A 16,284-nucleotide genomic window follows, 5' to 3' on the forward strand; every position below is an offset into this window, starting at 1 on the left:
GCTTTTATGCCACCAGCTATAAAGTGGGACAAAATCACACACTTCGTATTATTATTCTCCTTTCTTCATGCTTGAATACTTTCCTAAGAGGCTGTGAAAAGGTAGCTGTAACTTGGAAACTCCATTAGTTTTGCTGAAGAGTGTGCCGTGATGTTTCTGGCTTTGCACTTGCCATTCCCATGCCCTGTAGTTCCCATTCTCCCTTTTTTTGTAAGAAGTCTTATGTATTCCATACCATTGCTCTTTGTTCATACTTCTGTTAGGAGCAAAGTTCTTATCATAGTTTTTCAAGTATCCGTGTTCCTGTTTGTCTTCTTGACTCGCTGCCAAAGTACTGAAAGAGAGGGGTCATTTTTATTCATTTTTCATCAAGCAAAGTGCTTGGCCCACAGTGCATTTGGACGTATGTACAAAATAAATCATGGAAGCCCAAGTTGTCTCCCTGTGTGCCTAACCCTGTTTTCTCTCTTTTTAAAAAATCTTTCTTCATGCAGTGCCCTAACCATCTCTAATATTCAGGCTGGGTCTACCGGAAATTGGGGCTGCCATGTCCAGACCAAACGCGGGAACAATACAAGAACTGTTGACATTGTGGTGTTAGAAAGCTCTGCGCAGTACTGCCCTCCGGAGAGGGTGGTAAACAATAAAGGTGATTTCAGGTCAGTATTTTGACAAAGTCAACCTTGGCCTTTAACTACTCTTGCTCCCAAGGGCATGGGATTGGTCTCCTATCCTCAGTAACAATATGTACGTGTACGTGTTACCTGTATATCCTTATATAGCTCTCTGACAGTTACCTTTTAGGATAGCAGTGGTTTCAGAATCATTTAGGTAGATTAAAAAAGATAACAGTCTATATTTTTTGCTTGAACATTATCCAAGATCTATTAAATGAAGAGTCTTTTGAGGATAAAGCCAAAAGTATTCATTTATAACAGGAGTTTTGTAGTTCAAGTTAAGAACAACTCTTTAGGACATTATGTGTAGGGTGCTAAAGGTGTGCAAAATTCAGACAGGCTGATGATGTTTCCTGTTTTTTTAAGTGCTCTTTTATGGTTAAAGTTGGAAAAGTTGTGTATCGCTAAGTTACTTTTAACTATTGCAAGGAGCCCTGGTGGTGCAATGGTTAAGCACTCAGCTGCTAACCTAAAGGTTGGCAGTTTTAACCCTCCCTTTGGTTCTGCAGGAGAAAGACCTGGCAGTCTGCTCCCAGAGAGATGACAGCCTAGAAAACCCTACGGGCCAGTTCTGCTATGTCACGTGGGGTTGTTATGAGTCAAAATTGACTCGATGGCACCTGACAACAACAATATTGCCAGTTAGGCAGGGATCTTAATTAGGAGAAACACATATCTAATTATCTTTCCCAATTCAGTTCTTTTGGCAATTAAAGGAGGATTTGGGGAAATGAAAGTTGTTCTGTAGCTTGAAACCTGGGGAGCCATTGAAACCCCATATGGGTTGGGTTTGTTGGACTCTGTGCTAAGATAAGCAGGATGAGTTAAATATTAATGATTTGTTTAGTAGAAAGTTCAGAGTTTTTGAGAGGTAGCCATTTTTACATTAGATTCTCCTTAATTTCAAAATTGATCAGAAATATTTTAACATATTTACTTGATATACTGTGTTTATTGATTTTTAATAATGAGCTAATAAAAACCCCAAACCAAATGCGTTACCACTGAGTCAGTTCTGACTCAGGCGATCCTGTGTGCTTCAGAGTAGAACTGCGCTCCACAGGGTTTTCTTGGCTATAATCTTAAATGGAAGCAGATCTCCCGGCCTTTTTTCCACGGCACCACTGAGTGGGTTTGAACCACCAACCTTTCGGTTAGTAGCCAAGAGCAAACCGTTTGCACCAGCCAGGGACCTCATGAGCTTATAGTTGATGTAAACGAAAGGAAATAGGTTGCTTTTTTAAGCAACATAAAGACTGTTTCCGTTTTGTCTGCGATTGGTACTACCGATACATGGCTGTAAGGCTGTAAGTTTTTAAAAGTGAAGGAAACTCTTTGGATGTTAATTTTTCAAATCTAGAGTGAAGAGGAGATACTTCTTTAGCTTAGCTAGTCCTTCCTTGCTCTTCTTCTTGTCTTTTGTTCCCCTCCCATTTTTAAATACTTTTCTCTTTCACACAACTATATGGAAATCAGCATTTATTATTGCCAACAGATAAGTCTCTTATGTGAATTAACTGTTGCTCTGTAATAATTATATTGTAGATTAACTAAAAAAACCCAGAAAATAATATTGTAGAAAACATTTGGTAGTTATGTTGTATTCAGCATCTTTTATTAAAATAATCGTAGAATGTTTTCTGTTTATGGTGGATTTTCTGTTTTTTTCCTCATAGTATTTGAATGCTTTCCATTTTTAATGATAGATGGAAATATCTAAAAATATAAGCAATTAATGAATTATTTATCCTTCAACACTTCTTAAGATATTATACAATTAAAATCCCACTGCATTAGTAAGATTTAATCTAGTGTTGCTTGATCTATTTATGCCGTTTTTGGTAATGAATTATTTTTGTTGTAACTGATATTATAATTCAGCAGGTCCTCTGTTATGTATCAACTGTAACTTGTATTAAATGCAATATAACTCCCAATTTTGGAGCCATTAACAATGGAGGTCAAATAATAAAAGATTTCTCCCAACCCAGTTGGTGATGGTCCATGTCAGACTGGGTAGTGACCTGCATACTGAGTGGCCTCTCCCTGATAAATTCAGCTGTCTACTGTGTCCGGGGTTCCCAAGACCCACCCCTGTGTTCAGAAATTCTCTAGAAGCAATGAAGAGACTCAGTGTATAATTGTACTCACAGCTAAGATTCATTACAGTGATATAGTTAGGATACCAGGTCCCTGTGTGGTGCAAATGGTTGGCGGTCTACTGCTAATCAAAATGTTGACAGTTCAGACCCATCCAGCAACACTACAGAATAAAGTCCTGGTGATCTGCTTCCAGAAAGATCACAGCCAGGAAAACCCTGTGGAGTGCATTTCTACTCTGTAACGCAGGTCGGAATCAACTTGGCGGAAATGGGTTTTTGTTTATTGGTGAGGATACACAGAAGATCATAAGGGAAAAAGACATAGGTGGAGTCCGCAGAAACCCAAGTGAGGCTTCCTATGCTCTCTCCCTTCCATGAGGAGTCATACAGCACCATCAGTGTGATGTTTCTGCCCAGGGAAGCCCATAGGAGGCTTAGCATCCAAGCTTTTTACTGGGTGCTAGTCGTGAAGGCACTCTCTGCCTAGAATGTACCAGAGCTCCAGACTTCCTGGAGGAAAGCAGGTGCTCGGCATAAATCATGTTGTTTGCCCAAACAGTCTAGGTGCAGTGAACCGCTGTTATCAGTTCACTGTTGGCTGAGAATACGTGAGAGCCAGACACCAGTCCAGGACCAGCCTTGCGAGTGGGCCTTCCTGAGGGCAGCAGTCTCAGGCCTAATGTGCTAAGACTTTTCTACACGTATACTAACTCTTAATCTCCATAAAGGACCCAGTTATATTTATGCTGGACAAGATTCTGACCTTACGTACCTGAGTTATATAAGCCAGCCATATAATAATGTATAATCACAGGAATTAAAAAGAAATGCAAAACCCATTTTCTGCTCCATTTTTCGTTTTTACTGGATACGATGCAATTTCCTTGTTCACTCAACAGCCGTATCTATAATACTTGGGAATTTTATTTTAGAAAAGTTTTACATTCTGTTGTGATACTGGAATATACTGAGCTGATAGCTTAAAATAGGTTAGTCCATATTAAAAAAAATTTTTTATGCAATTTTGATCTTTAATGTTAAACAAGTTTTGTTTATTTCTTCTCCTTGATTTTGCTCCACGATTATACATGACTAACAGTGCCACAGGAGGAAAACCTGGTGATCTGCCCCTGTAAAGATTACAACCTAGGGAACCATACGTGGCAGTTCTACTTTGTCCTGTACGGTCACTATGAGTCAGAATTGACTTGAGGGCACACAGCAACAACAACAGCAAAATTATACGTGACATGTTCTATTACTAGATTTTTTCTCTGTTATTACTTCTGTCATTTAGGTTTTTTTATCCTGTCTTGTTTTCATCTGTCTAGGTGGCCCAGAACGTTAGCAGGCATTACTGCGTATCTGCAGTGTACTCGGAACACTCACGGCAGTGGAATATATCCTGGGAGCCCACAGGATGAGAGAAAGGCTTGGCGCAGGTGTGACAGAGGTGGCTTTTGGGCAGATGATGATTATTCTCGATGTCAGTATGCAAATGATGTCACTAGAGTGCTCTATATGTTTAACCAGGTAAGTAGAGAGTCTTGGTATTTACTGCAAGTTGTGACTAGAACATGCGATTCAAGCCAAATGCATACTTACTCCTTATGCCAACTAGGTAAAGGGTAAGGATTTGCTGTTGGTACTTCACTTTTTCTAAAAAATCTATTTAGAGATTTATCTGTCTTCAGAATCAGGTGTTGGCTTATTAACTGGTATTCAAGGCCCTCTAAGAGTCCCTGTTGTTGTTGTTGTTGTTGTTGGGTGCCATCAAGGTCATGCCAACTCATAGTGACCCCATAGAATTGCTCCATAGGGTTTTTTAGGCCGTAATCTTTACGGGAGTAGATTGCCAGGTCTTTCTCCCATGGAGCTGCTGTGTGGGTTCAAACTGCCTATTTTCATTTAGCAGCCAAGTGCTAAACCACTGTGCTACCCAGGGCTCCTCCCTGGGCTCTTTCTAGGAGTCCCTGGGTGATGCAAATGGTTAAGCTCTCAATTACAAATCAAAAGGTTGGTGATTTGAATTCACCCAGAGGTGTCTTGGAAAAGGCGTGGGTGATCTATTTCCAAAAGATCACAGCTGTTGAAAACACAACCATTGGAACGTAGTTCAACTCTGAACCCATGGGGTTGCCGTGAGTCGGAATGGACTTGATGGCAGCTGGTTTTGTTTTTCTTGGTTATGGCATCATTCTTCCTTCTCAGTCATCACCTGACTCTGTGCCTTTGCTTGAATACCTTTATTATCTGTATTTTGGGCAAAATCCCAACCATCCTTGAGTCTACCTGGAAAGCACTTCTTGGGTGCCTTCTATAATCTCCTTTGTCAAAAGTGATTGATAATGGTACTTCTGCTGCTCCTATGGAAACCCTGGTGGCATAGCGATTAAGTGCTACGGCTGTGAACCAAAGGGTCGGCAGTTCAAATCCGCCAGGCGCTCCTTGGAAACTCTGTGGGGCAGTTCTACTCTGTCCTATAGGGTCGCTATGAGTCAGAATTGACTCGACAGCACTCGGTTTGCTTTGTTTTTTACTACTCCTGTGCTTTTTATTGCCTTTGCTTCTCTGCCATCTTTTCTGCATGCTAGCAGATTATAAGCAACTGGAATGTGGTTTTTGTGCAATACATTTGTTTTCTTATGCTCTTTACCACCTAGAATGCCATTTTGCAACATTTGGTGCTAAGTCAGTGTTTAAGCCAGTAAATGCATGTAAAACATGACTGGCAGTGCGTGGTGATAAAGATGAGTGCTCAATAAGTGGTTTGTACTCGTGTGCAGCAGGAGTTCCAGGCAAGGTATTGATCACTCCCAGCTGGGGCACTCAGGAAGGCTTTCCCGAGCTGTTGGGATTGAGGTATGCTTAGACTATGCATCAGCAGAGAGGAAGATGGCGCAGCCTGTTTACCTGACGTGCTTTTGTGCATTATTCTATTTCAACCCAAGTTAAAAATCTTCCTTAGCTTAGTTCCATTAAAATTCCAGTTTTCTCTGGTTTGAAAAAAGCATTTTCAGGTCATGACAAGTAAATGATAAGGTACTTTGATTTGTTGCCATGTTTCGGAATGCAAAGTTAAGATGTCACAATTTTTGGTTGATGATTTTGCTAAGTGCTTCTTTCTGCTTTTTAAATGTAGATGCCCCTCAATCTTACAAATGCTGTGGCAACAGCTCGACAATTACTGGCTTACACCGTGGAAGCAGCCAACTTTTCTGACAAAATGGATGTTATCTTTGTGGCTGAAATGATAGAAAAATTCGGAAGATTTACCAAAGAGGAAAAATCAAAAGAGGTATTTTTCTGGTTCAGATTTATAGCACACAGTGTCAGCAAATGGTATATGTGATAAGAGCTGAACCTGTATTTTTAAAGCCTTGTTTGTGTTTGCTGTGAACTAAATATACTTTATAATTTCCAAGATGGCTGTTGAGAAACTTACACTTCATCTATTATAGTGACCTGTTGTTAGGAGGAGTAAGATCAGCTCCCAGTTCTTGGAAATTAAGCATTCTTGATTGTTATGGATTGAATTGTGTCCCACAAAAAGTTATGGTGAAGTCCAACCCCTGTAATTGTAAATATGACCCTGACTGGTAGTAGTTTTTTTTTTGTTACGTTGATGGTGCCATACTGCAGTAGGGTGGGTCCTAAACCTAATCCCTCTGAGTGGTGTCTTGTGAAAATAACAGAATAGACACAGACACACAGGGAATGACACACATACAGAGAAGACGGATGCATCTGCAAGCCCAGGAATGCCAAGGATTGTCTGCAGTTATTAGAAGCTGGGAGGCTTTGGTGGTTCAGGGGTAGAATTCTCACCTTCCATGCAGGGGACCCGAGTTCACTTCCTGGCCAGTACACTTCATGTACAGCCATCACCTGTCTGTCAGTGGATGCTTGTGTGTTGTTAGGATGCTGAACAGGTTTTAGTGGAGCTTCCAGACTGAGATGGACTAGGAAGAAAGGCCTGGTGATCTGAAAATCTCTCAGTGAAAACCCTGTGCATGGCTTACAGTGGGCAGGTCTGCAGTCGATCACGGGAATGGCATAGAACTGAGCATCTAGGTGTCGTTTTGTTCCTTTGTGCATGGAATCATCATGAGTCAGAGGTGACATGGACATCAGTTAACAACAGTCCAACTAGAAACTAGGAGAGAGAAAGAAGGAACTTCCTGTAGAGCCGGCTCCCTGAATTCAGACTTAAAACCTGCAGAACTGTGAGAAAATAAATTTGTTGAAACCACCCACTAGTGGAATTGTTTTGATGTGGCATCATGAAGGGGCTGAGACAGTGATGTAGTAGATTAACGAGAAAGCAATGTTCTGTGTCTACGTTGTGGGTTAGAGAGGACTTTTTATCTTGAGCCTTCTGGGATTTCTCTTCTCTACACAACCATGTGCTCATCCTTCTTAGTAGGAGTTGGAGTCACCCGAATCGTGTGTTAAGTTGCTTAATTGCTTTTATAATGTTCTAGAGAAACGACAGGCTGTTTACGAACTTGTTGAAATGCTAAATAATTAGAATACACACTTTTTGAAAATTTAATGACTTTGAAAAGGGATGCATTTTAATGAGTTCACATTAAAACCCACTGCTGTCGAATCGATTCTGACTCATAGCGACCATATAGGACACCGTAGAGCTGCCCCATAGGGTTTCCAAGCAATGGGTGGTAGATTCGAACTGCTGACCTTTGGGTTAGCAGCTCGAGCTCTTAACCACTGTGCCACCAGGCCTCTTTAAGGGAAAAAAATGGATATCAACCACAGTGTTCAGAATGAGTGAAGGAAACAGTGTTTTTAAACAAGTTTTAAGGAGATTAATGCATTCTTAAACTGTAAGTTTCAAGCCACATGCGGATTTGATGTATACTGTCTTTTGTGATATAATCACTTACACAGCAATTAATTTTAGAAGAACAGGGAACCTGGATCGAGTGCAGGTTATACAGCTAGGTTTGAGTAGGGGCCAAGAACAGCCCAAGAGCCTGGACTTTCTAATCTGAGGCCTTTTCTACGGGATCACATTTACTTTCTAGTACAGTGTCACCCTGTCTTGGTATTTCGGTAGTGTTCAGTACACAATTGTGGGGAAAGCACTGGGCTAAACAAAGTTGAATATATTCCTTTGTTAGAATATCTGAGACCTTCAATATGCTGAAAGATAAACAATATGCCTAGTTTTCCTAAATCATTTTGCCATGGACTTCTTTTTTTTTGGTTAAATAAGTAATATCTTGCATTTTGGTGATAGGTTTTGGAACTGTTGGCTCTAGTACCGCGCTATGTATTAAATCATGTCCCCCCAAAATGTGTGTAGGAATCCTTACCCCTTACCTGTAGGTATAATCCTGTTTATAAGCCGAGTTTTCTTTGGATGTTAATAAGGCCATGAATTGAAGGCTGCGCCCTAAATCTGATCAGCTTTAGGTTGTGAAAAAGGCAGAATAGACACAAATGTAAAGGTATACTGGGGAAGATAGATGCAGTGTTAGGAGAGTTTAAAAGCCAAGAAACCAAGGAAACTTCCAACAAGGAAGGAATGAATTGACAAGGTCAAGACCTGGATTTGGATGTACGGCCTCCCAAACTGTGAGAAAACAGATTTCTGTTCTTTAAAGTCACCAACTTGTAATATTTCTTTTATGGCAGCACTAGAAAACTAAGGCATACCTTTAGATACTTTGCTTGATATTATACAGTTATCCAAGAAAGAAAAATTCATAAATGTATATACATGGGCCAATTAAATTCCAGCCTTGTTACGTGAACTTCAGAAGCCATAATTTACTAACGAGCTGGCCTGCTACTCGATTTTGTCTTTGGGCCATAACCCACTTCCCTGTGGTTAAGTTTTCACTGGGAGCAGCTGCCTGGATTCTGGCTCTGTGGTAATTTTGCTCTTCCTTATTATATTTAATCACAGTTTGCTGCCCACATGATTAGTAGTCATTTACGGAAGTGGGGTATTTTGAGTCATGAAAGTGGTTGGGTTGACGTTTGGAATGTGTACATTCAAAGGGATTTTTGCCATGTCTTACTATGAGGGACCTTTGCTCTGATTCCTGAATCATAATGAAACGTCACTCTAATAAAATGTGGTGTCCAGAGCTATATGTGTAACTGTGTTTGCCAGTCTGAAATCAGCCATCTACCCACCAGGTTTCTCTAGGTGGAAACATCTTGTTGGGGACTGGAATTAGGCTGAATTTACTGAGTTTATTAATTGACCATGGGCCTTTTCTTTATTTTTTAGATGAGGTTGTTGTTTTTCCTGCTTTGTTGTAAAGGTTTGTGGGTATAACTGAGAGAATACAGGCAAAGTGATTTTGCAAATGGCAAAGCTCTAGGATTATTTTACATCAGTACCTGTTGTCGTTGGGTCTACTCTGACTTATGGTGAACCCATGTGTGTCAAGAGTAGAACAGGTCCCAGGGTTTTCAGTAGCTGATTTTTCAGGCACCTCTGGGGGGACTCGAACCTCCAACCTTTTGGTCAACACCTGAATGTGTTAACCATTTCCAAGGGATTATAAAATTTGACATTACTATAATCTCAGAAGCTAAGAAAGGGGTCATTAAAAAAAAATCACCAGAGTGTTTCAGTCGCTTATCTAAAAATTTAGTTTGAAGGAGGTTGCTGTCGCTTTACAGTTAACATAGGAAATAATGTTATAATTACCTTTGGAAACAAATGGCAACCACTTAGTAAGTATAAATAGAAGAAAGAGAAGAAAAATATTCAGGATTGAATAATTGAAGTATAAAGGTAAACATATAGAGGTAAAAAGCCGTGATATTTTCAATCATGTCATTAGCTTATGAAAGCCGAACAGTGAATAAGGAAGACCGAAGAAGAATTGATGGCTTTGAATTATGAGATTGGTGAAGAATATTCATTATATATGGACTGCCTGAAGAATGAACAAGTCTGTCTTGGAAGAAGTACAGCCAGAGTGCTTCTTAAAAGCGAGAATGTCAAGACTTAGTCTCACATACTTTGGACATGTTATCAGTAGAATCCCCTGGAGAAGAACATCATGCTTGGTAAAGTAGAGGGTCAATGAAAAAGAGAAAGACTCTCGACAAGATGGATTGACACAGTGGCTGCAGCAGTGAGCTCAAACATAACAATTGTGAGGATGTCACCAGACCAGGCAGTGTTTTGTTCTGTTGTACATAGGGTTGCTATGAGTCTGAACTGACTGAATGACACCTAACAACAACAAGAAAGGTAATATTACTCATACTGGGGTGACAGACACCCTGTCCAATTATTTAACTTAAGCTACTGGCCATAGTGTTCACTGTTTATTAGTATAGGAAAAAAAAAAACGATAAGGTTTAAGAGCTTCATTTTAAGTTAATTACCACAGCTTAAAATTGTGCTAAGGTTTCCTGAAATGCATATAGCTCAGTTGGAAAAAACGGTTAAATTGATTTTTGTATTATGTCCAAAATGTTATCCTGCTATGGATTATTTTATAACAAAAATTTTGTGAGGCGGTTGCTTTTTAACTTGTGAGTTAGCCTAGCCAACACAAGCTAGTACTCTGTTGTCTTAGGGTGAGTAATAAAAGCTATTAAACTGTTAGATCTAAATGATATGTTGAGTGGTATTTTTCAGAGTCAGCTGAAGGTTGTCTGTCAGGTAACATAAGTGTTCGATATTTACGAGAGTTTGTTTTTTTTTTTAATGAAAACAATATATATCCATTGCAGAAAATGAAAGAATGCATTAAGATTCTATTTGGTTATGTTTTATAGTCTCTATATTCTGCCCTTGTTTTGAATATGTGAATGAGACATACAAATTAAAGCTACTTTACTACTAAGTACATTTAGCACATATTATATATAATTTCTAAAATGTGCAGTTTTTTCATTTATTAAATTTAAAGCTTAACCATGTCTGTATTTTTTTCTTGATCAAACTTGACAGTGTTTTCTATATTATGAAGCGTTTCAAAAGCCCAGTTTCTGGCTTTGTTGTTCCTTTCTAGAGCACTGTTCCTCAAATTTGAGCCATCCTCATCATCATTGCTATTTTTGAGTCCATTTTTTTGGACTGTAATTTTTTCCATTCCAGTTATCTTTTTGGCTAACCAAAATTTTAAAAATTTGGTTCTGTCTTGGTTTCGCTGTATCAGCCATGACTGAACCAGTTCGAACCTATGTTTTACTCTCCAGTCTCAAATTTATGTTCTGCAAACGGATAGGCAGGAATAATTTATTTCTTTTTCTTTTATTGTTAGTTTTGTTTTTGGTGAAAGTTTATATAGTACAAATTAGTTTCTCATTCAAAAATTTATACACAAATTGTTTTATGACATTGTTGGCAATCCCTGCAATGTGCAGCGCTCTCCCCCTCTCCACCCTGGGTTCCCTGTGTCCATTCATCCAGTTTTCCTCTCCCTTCCTGCCTTCTTGTCCTTGCTTTTTTGCAGGTGTTTCCCATTTGGTTTCGTTTACTTGATTGGACTTGGACTAAGAAGCATGCTCCTCACATGTGTAATTGTTTGTTTTATAGGCCTGTCTAATCTTTGGCTGAAAGGTGGACTTTGGGAGTGGCTTCAGCTCTGAGTTAGCAGGGTGTCTGGGGGCCATAGTCTCGTGGGTTCCTCTAGTCTCTGTCAGACCAGTGAGTCTGGCCTTTTTATGTGAATTTGAATTTTGTTCTACATTTTTCTCCCGTGTTGCCGGGGACCCTCTGTTGTGATCCCTGTCAGAACTCTTTTTGATGGTAGCTGGGCACCATCTAGTTCTTCTAGGCTTAGGCTGGTAGAGGCTGTGGCTCGTTTGGTTCATTACTATTGTGTACTAATATTTTATGTGTCCTTGGTTTTCTTTATTCTCCTCTGCTCTGAATGTACTGGAACCAATAAATGTGTCTTAGATGGCTGCTTGCAAGCTTTTAGGACCCCAGAAGCTACTCACCAAAGTAGGATGTGGAACATTTTCTTTGTGAACTGTGCTATGTCAATCGACCTAGATGGCCTCCAAGACTATGGTCCCCAGCTCTCAACCCTAGTAATTTGGTTGCTCGAGGTGTTTGGATGTGTCTAGGAAGCTTCTATGACTTTGCCTAGGTTAAGTTGTGACGACTTCCCCTATATTGTGTGTTGTCTTTCCCTTTACCAAAGTTAACACTTGTCTACTATCTAGTTAGTAATTTCCCCTCCCTGCCCCTCCCCTGCTTCATAACTGTCAAAGATTGTTTTTTTCTGTGTAAACCTTTTCTTGAGTTTTTATAATAGTGATCTTATAAAATATTTGCCCTCTTGTGATTAACTTATTTCACTCAGCATAATGTCCTCCAGATTCATCCATGTTGTGAGATGTTTTGCAGATCATTGTTTTTTATTGTTACCTAGTATTCCATTATGTGTATGTACCATAATTTGTTCATCACTTCATCTGTCAATGGGCACTTGTTTCCATCTTTTTGCTATTATTGTGAATAATGCTGCCATGAACATGGGTGTGCATATGTCTGTTCTGAAGCAATTTCATATGAAGAAATATGGCTACCAAATTCATTCCTTGCATTTTAAGTAATATTGTATTTTTATATTAACTCAAATTTTGTTCATCCCAAGATTTATAATTAGTTTTGAAAGTATCAGTATTAAGCTATTTCTTTCACACATTCATTAATAAATCTAAAGTGGCAATGATGTTCGGTTTTAGTTACTGTCTCAAAATATTTCAGTATAAAAAAATGTAAAATATATTATTTTTTTAATTTTATTTTTTAAAATATACTAGAATTCACTGCAGCACTGAGTCACTTTAAAAATAGTATGTGATGAACACATTCCTGACATACTGTATAAATATTAAATTGAAGGTCCGAAATACTTTTTTAGTAGGAAATCCTCAACTTGATATTATAAAACACACTGAAAGCAAACTTAATTTTGATGTAGGTGATATTTCACTACTAACACTTGTCATGTAAAATTAATAAGAATTTATTGACAAAATACTAGAACTACAAAGTATGCTATCATACCTAATACATCAATACATAAAGGCAAAGAGCAATGAAATATTTAATACTTTAGTAGTCATCCCAGTTCTAAGCTGAAGAATTGCCATAACACTATATAAAGTAAACATTTTATTACAAGTATAGATTTAATTCAAATACAGTTGTACAATTCATTAAGAAAATATCATTGCAATAAACCATAATTACACCTCATTAAAAGAATGTCCTCTAATATATTTATATATATTTTTCAATTAAGCTATCCCTGTTGTCTAACAAGATGAAATTCAAACCTGAGAGCTCTCTCAAACAGAACTGAGTAGCTTTGTTGATGTTCCTCTTAGGTGCCCTCGAGTAGGCTCCAACTCATAGCTACCCTGTATACAAGAGAAGAAAACACTGCCTGTTCCTGTGCTATCCTCACAGTCATTGTTATGCTTGAGCCCATCATTGCAGCTACTGTGTCAGTCCATCTTATTGAGGGTTTTCTTCTTTTTCGCTGATTCACTACTTTACCAGGCATGATGTCCTTCTCCAGGGATTGATCTCTACTGGTAACATGTCCAAAGTATGTGAGATGAAGCGTTGCCATCCTTGCTTCTAAGGAGCGTTCTGGCTGTTCATCTTCCAAGACAGATTTGTTCGTTCTTCTGACAGTCCGTGGTATTCAGCATTCTTCGCCAACACCATAATTCAAAGGCATCAATTCTTCTTTGGTCTTCCTTATTCACTGTCCAGCTTTCACATGCATGTGTGGTGACTGAAATTACCATAGTTTGAGTCAGGTGCCCCTTAGTCCTTGAAGTGAGGTCTTTGCTTTTCAGCACTTTAAAGAAGTCTTTTGCAATGGATTTGCTGAGTAGCTGGTGCTCCCAAAACTACAGTAGCAATTTCATATAACTGGGAATATTGTGAATGGTTTTCTCCTCAAAATTCAAGAATACTTATTTTCTCTCAACTCTTTATACACCCTTAAAGCTTATTAATATAGTCATTATTAACAGTACACTGTTTTGATCTCAACTTACCCTTTTTCGCTTCATTTGGAGAAAATTCCATCTCATCAACAGCATCATTTGAAACGAGAGTATTTTCTGAATTGCTTTTCTTTGTTACACTTTCGGTATTGCTCCTTTTCACGTTTTCAGTCATTTCCCAAGTGATTTCTAAATGTTATATGGTCTTCACCTTAAGTTCAGAACTAATTGGAACTTCGTAACAAGGATGTAGATAAACTGCTCATAATACGCTATCATTTTCAGTGATAACTTTTTCCCTGACATTAAATTTTTCAGTCTGTTTCCCAATGTATTTTGAAAAGTTCTTAATTTTAGCTTGGTTTCCACCCACATACCAAAAACATCACTTACGGTTAATTGTTCAGTTTGCATTCTTACCGTAACTTTCTTTAAAGGTTTTTAAGTTGCCGAAATTAATTTGACATTTGCCCATTTGTCATGAGAAAAGTAGCATTTCATATTATTCTCAGCTAGTACATTGCAGAAATTTTCTTGTATGGAGTATATACATTCCATCTTGTTGGGCAATCCAATACAGGTTTCCTTATTCTCCAAAAATTTGGTAGACAGTGTTGGAATATGAAGTATTCAAGCAAGCTCGCAACATGCTCCTAAAAATTCTTGCAGTTCAGCATTCTTGATTGTGTCTTTGTTAACTAATTGAAATGTGCATACATCACACTTTATACCAGTCATCTTTTCCTGTAAACCTTGTTGCTCTCACCACACTCTGCAACGGTTAATGTCTGTAGGTCAGAGTACACTAAGTTAGAGTCTTCAAAATTGTCATTTTGCCCTGACAATTGCTATTCGATTTCACTATCATTTCTGAGCAAATCAATAAATTTAATCATATTAGAACCATTATCCGAAGTGACAGAATAAATCTGTTGTAAATCAGTGTTATACTTCTCTAAAACTTGATACACAATGTTGTTTATGTACAGAACTGTGTCTTAATTGTTTCATTCCCATTGTCAACAAATGTATATTACTGTCTTGTGCGAACTGGGAAACCCTGGTGTCATAGTGGTTAAGTGCTACGGCTGCTAACCAAGAGGTCAGCAGTTCAGATCTGCCAGGAGCTCCTTGGAAACTCTACGGGGCAGTTTTACTCTGTCCTATAGGGTCACTATGAGTCGGAATCGACTCGATGGGAGTGTGTTTGGTTTTCTTATTTGGTTTTTGTGCGAACTGAGCATTAATTCCTAGAATTGACTGACTCAATATACTGGCAATATCCGCTTTCAAAGAGAATATTTGTTTTTCTACATTACTGCTAATTTTGGAGCTTAGTTTTAAGGACAAATGAGGTGTCATTTCCCTAATACTCTCCGAGTTGCTTGAAAAATTTTGACCAGCTGAAACAATAATTGGGTTTAAAATTTTACAGAATCCTGAGTATTCAATTAACTCAAACATACAACTGTCAACAGTAACTAATTTAACAAATGCATTGACATTTGTTGGCCTGATTTCACTTTAAGTCATTCTGGCACAGCAAACCCATCTAACGTTTTTTGTTGATTATCCGAAACACTTCTGATACTTTCCTCAATCTTCTTTGTCTTCTTGCTTTGCATTGTGTTGTATTCACCCGTATGGTGATGTTTCAGGTACCTCTCTAGCTTTGCTTCGGATGCCTCTTTAAATTCACTGCCTGGACTCCAGCCATATCTATAGTGCGAATTTTACCCATGCTTTTATTTTTAGTCTTTTCGTACTTAAAAATTCTTGACGTGGATTTTCTCTGGTTTGTCCCATGCTAGAATTCAAAGGGTAAGCAATAATATTAACATTAGTTCAGATTCCTAGCCACTACATTCCATTATAATAAAAATAAATCTTAGACTTTAAAAACATAAAGAGTATGGAATGTATAAATACATTTGTAGAAATGAATTAGAGCCAATACGTATTTAAACCAGAATAACTTTGACTTTATAGTCATAAGGTTTGCTGGTTTCTTCCACGCACAGACCCACTTTCCAGCATTCTCATTCGTTAATCCTTCTGAAGAAGAATCTCACTTCATAGTGATACCATCAAGTTTTCATTGAAATAATGGTATATGGCAATTAAAACATTAACCTCCTTCCTGCTAGTTCCTGTGTTTATGAACATTTTGATTCGTGAGATAAATATCAGATTTAAACATTTAAGTACAAATAATGTGTGATAGCACATTTAAAGAGATCGACTACAAGAATGGAATCATCAAAAAATTACACGCTATTTTCTATATTTTGAATTTAAATGTCACACTTAAGAAACGTGAATAATATACGTTTAAAATGTTTACGCTTTCCTAACATATTTCCGTTCCCATAAAACTCTGTTCAGAACTCAAGGCAGTTTAACCAGCTCTTTCAGCCTTCTGACTATGATTGTTCTCCATCGCAGAGCATTGTAGGCACAGCTTGCGTTACTGTGAGAGAGGTCAAGCGTGGGGTGGAAATAGGGTAATCTGACTGGCCTGTGCA

General features: G+C 38.3%; 1 protein-coding gene across 4 annotated transcripts in view; it reads left to right on the top strand.

Moving 5' to 3' along the window:
• The window catches only part of ADGRA3 (adhesion G protein-coupled receptor A3), a 180,380-nt gene that overhangs the window by 92,882 nt on the left and 71,214 nt on the right, over window positions 1-16,284 (top strand). For all 4 annotated transcript variants that reach the window (XM_049886440.1, XM_049886439.1, XM_049886441.1 and 1 more), the window contains 3 exons: window positions 495-659; window positions 4,111-4,312; window positions 5,922-6,077. In XM_049886440.1, coding sequence (XP_049742397.1) covers window positions 495-659; window positions 4,111-4,312; window positions 5,922-6,077 — 523 coding nt within the window. The remainder of the gene's footprint in view (window positions 1-494; window positions 660-4,110; window positions 4,313-5,921; window positions 6,078-16,284) is intronic.

This window comes from Elephas maximus, chromosome 5, assembly GCF_024166365.1.
Source record: "Elephas maximus indicus isolate mEleMax1 chromosome 5, mEleMax1 primary haplotype, whole genome shotgun sequence".
Classification (NCBI taxonomy): Eukaryota; Metazoa; Chordata; class Mammalia; order Proboscidea; family Elephantidae; genus Elephas; species Elephas maximus.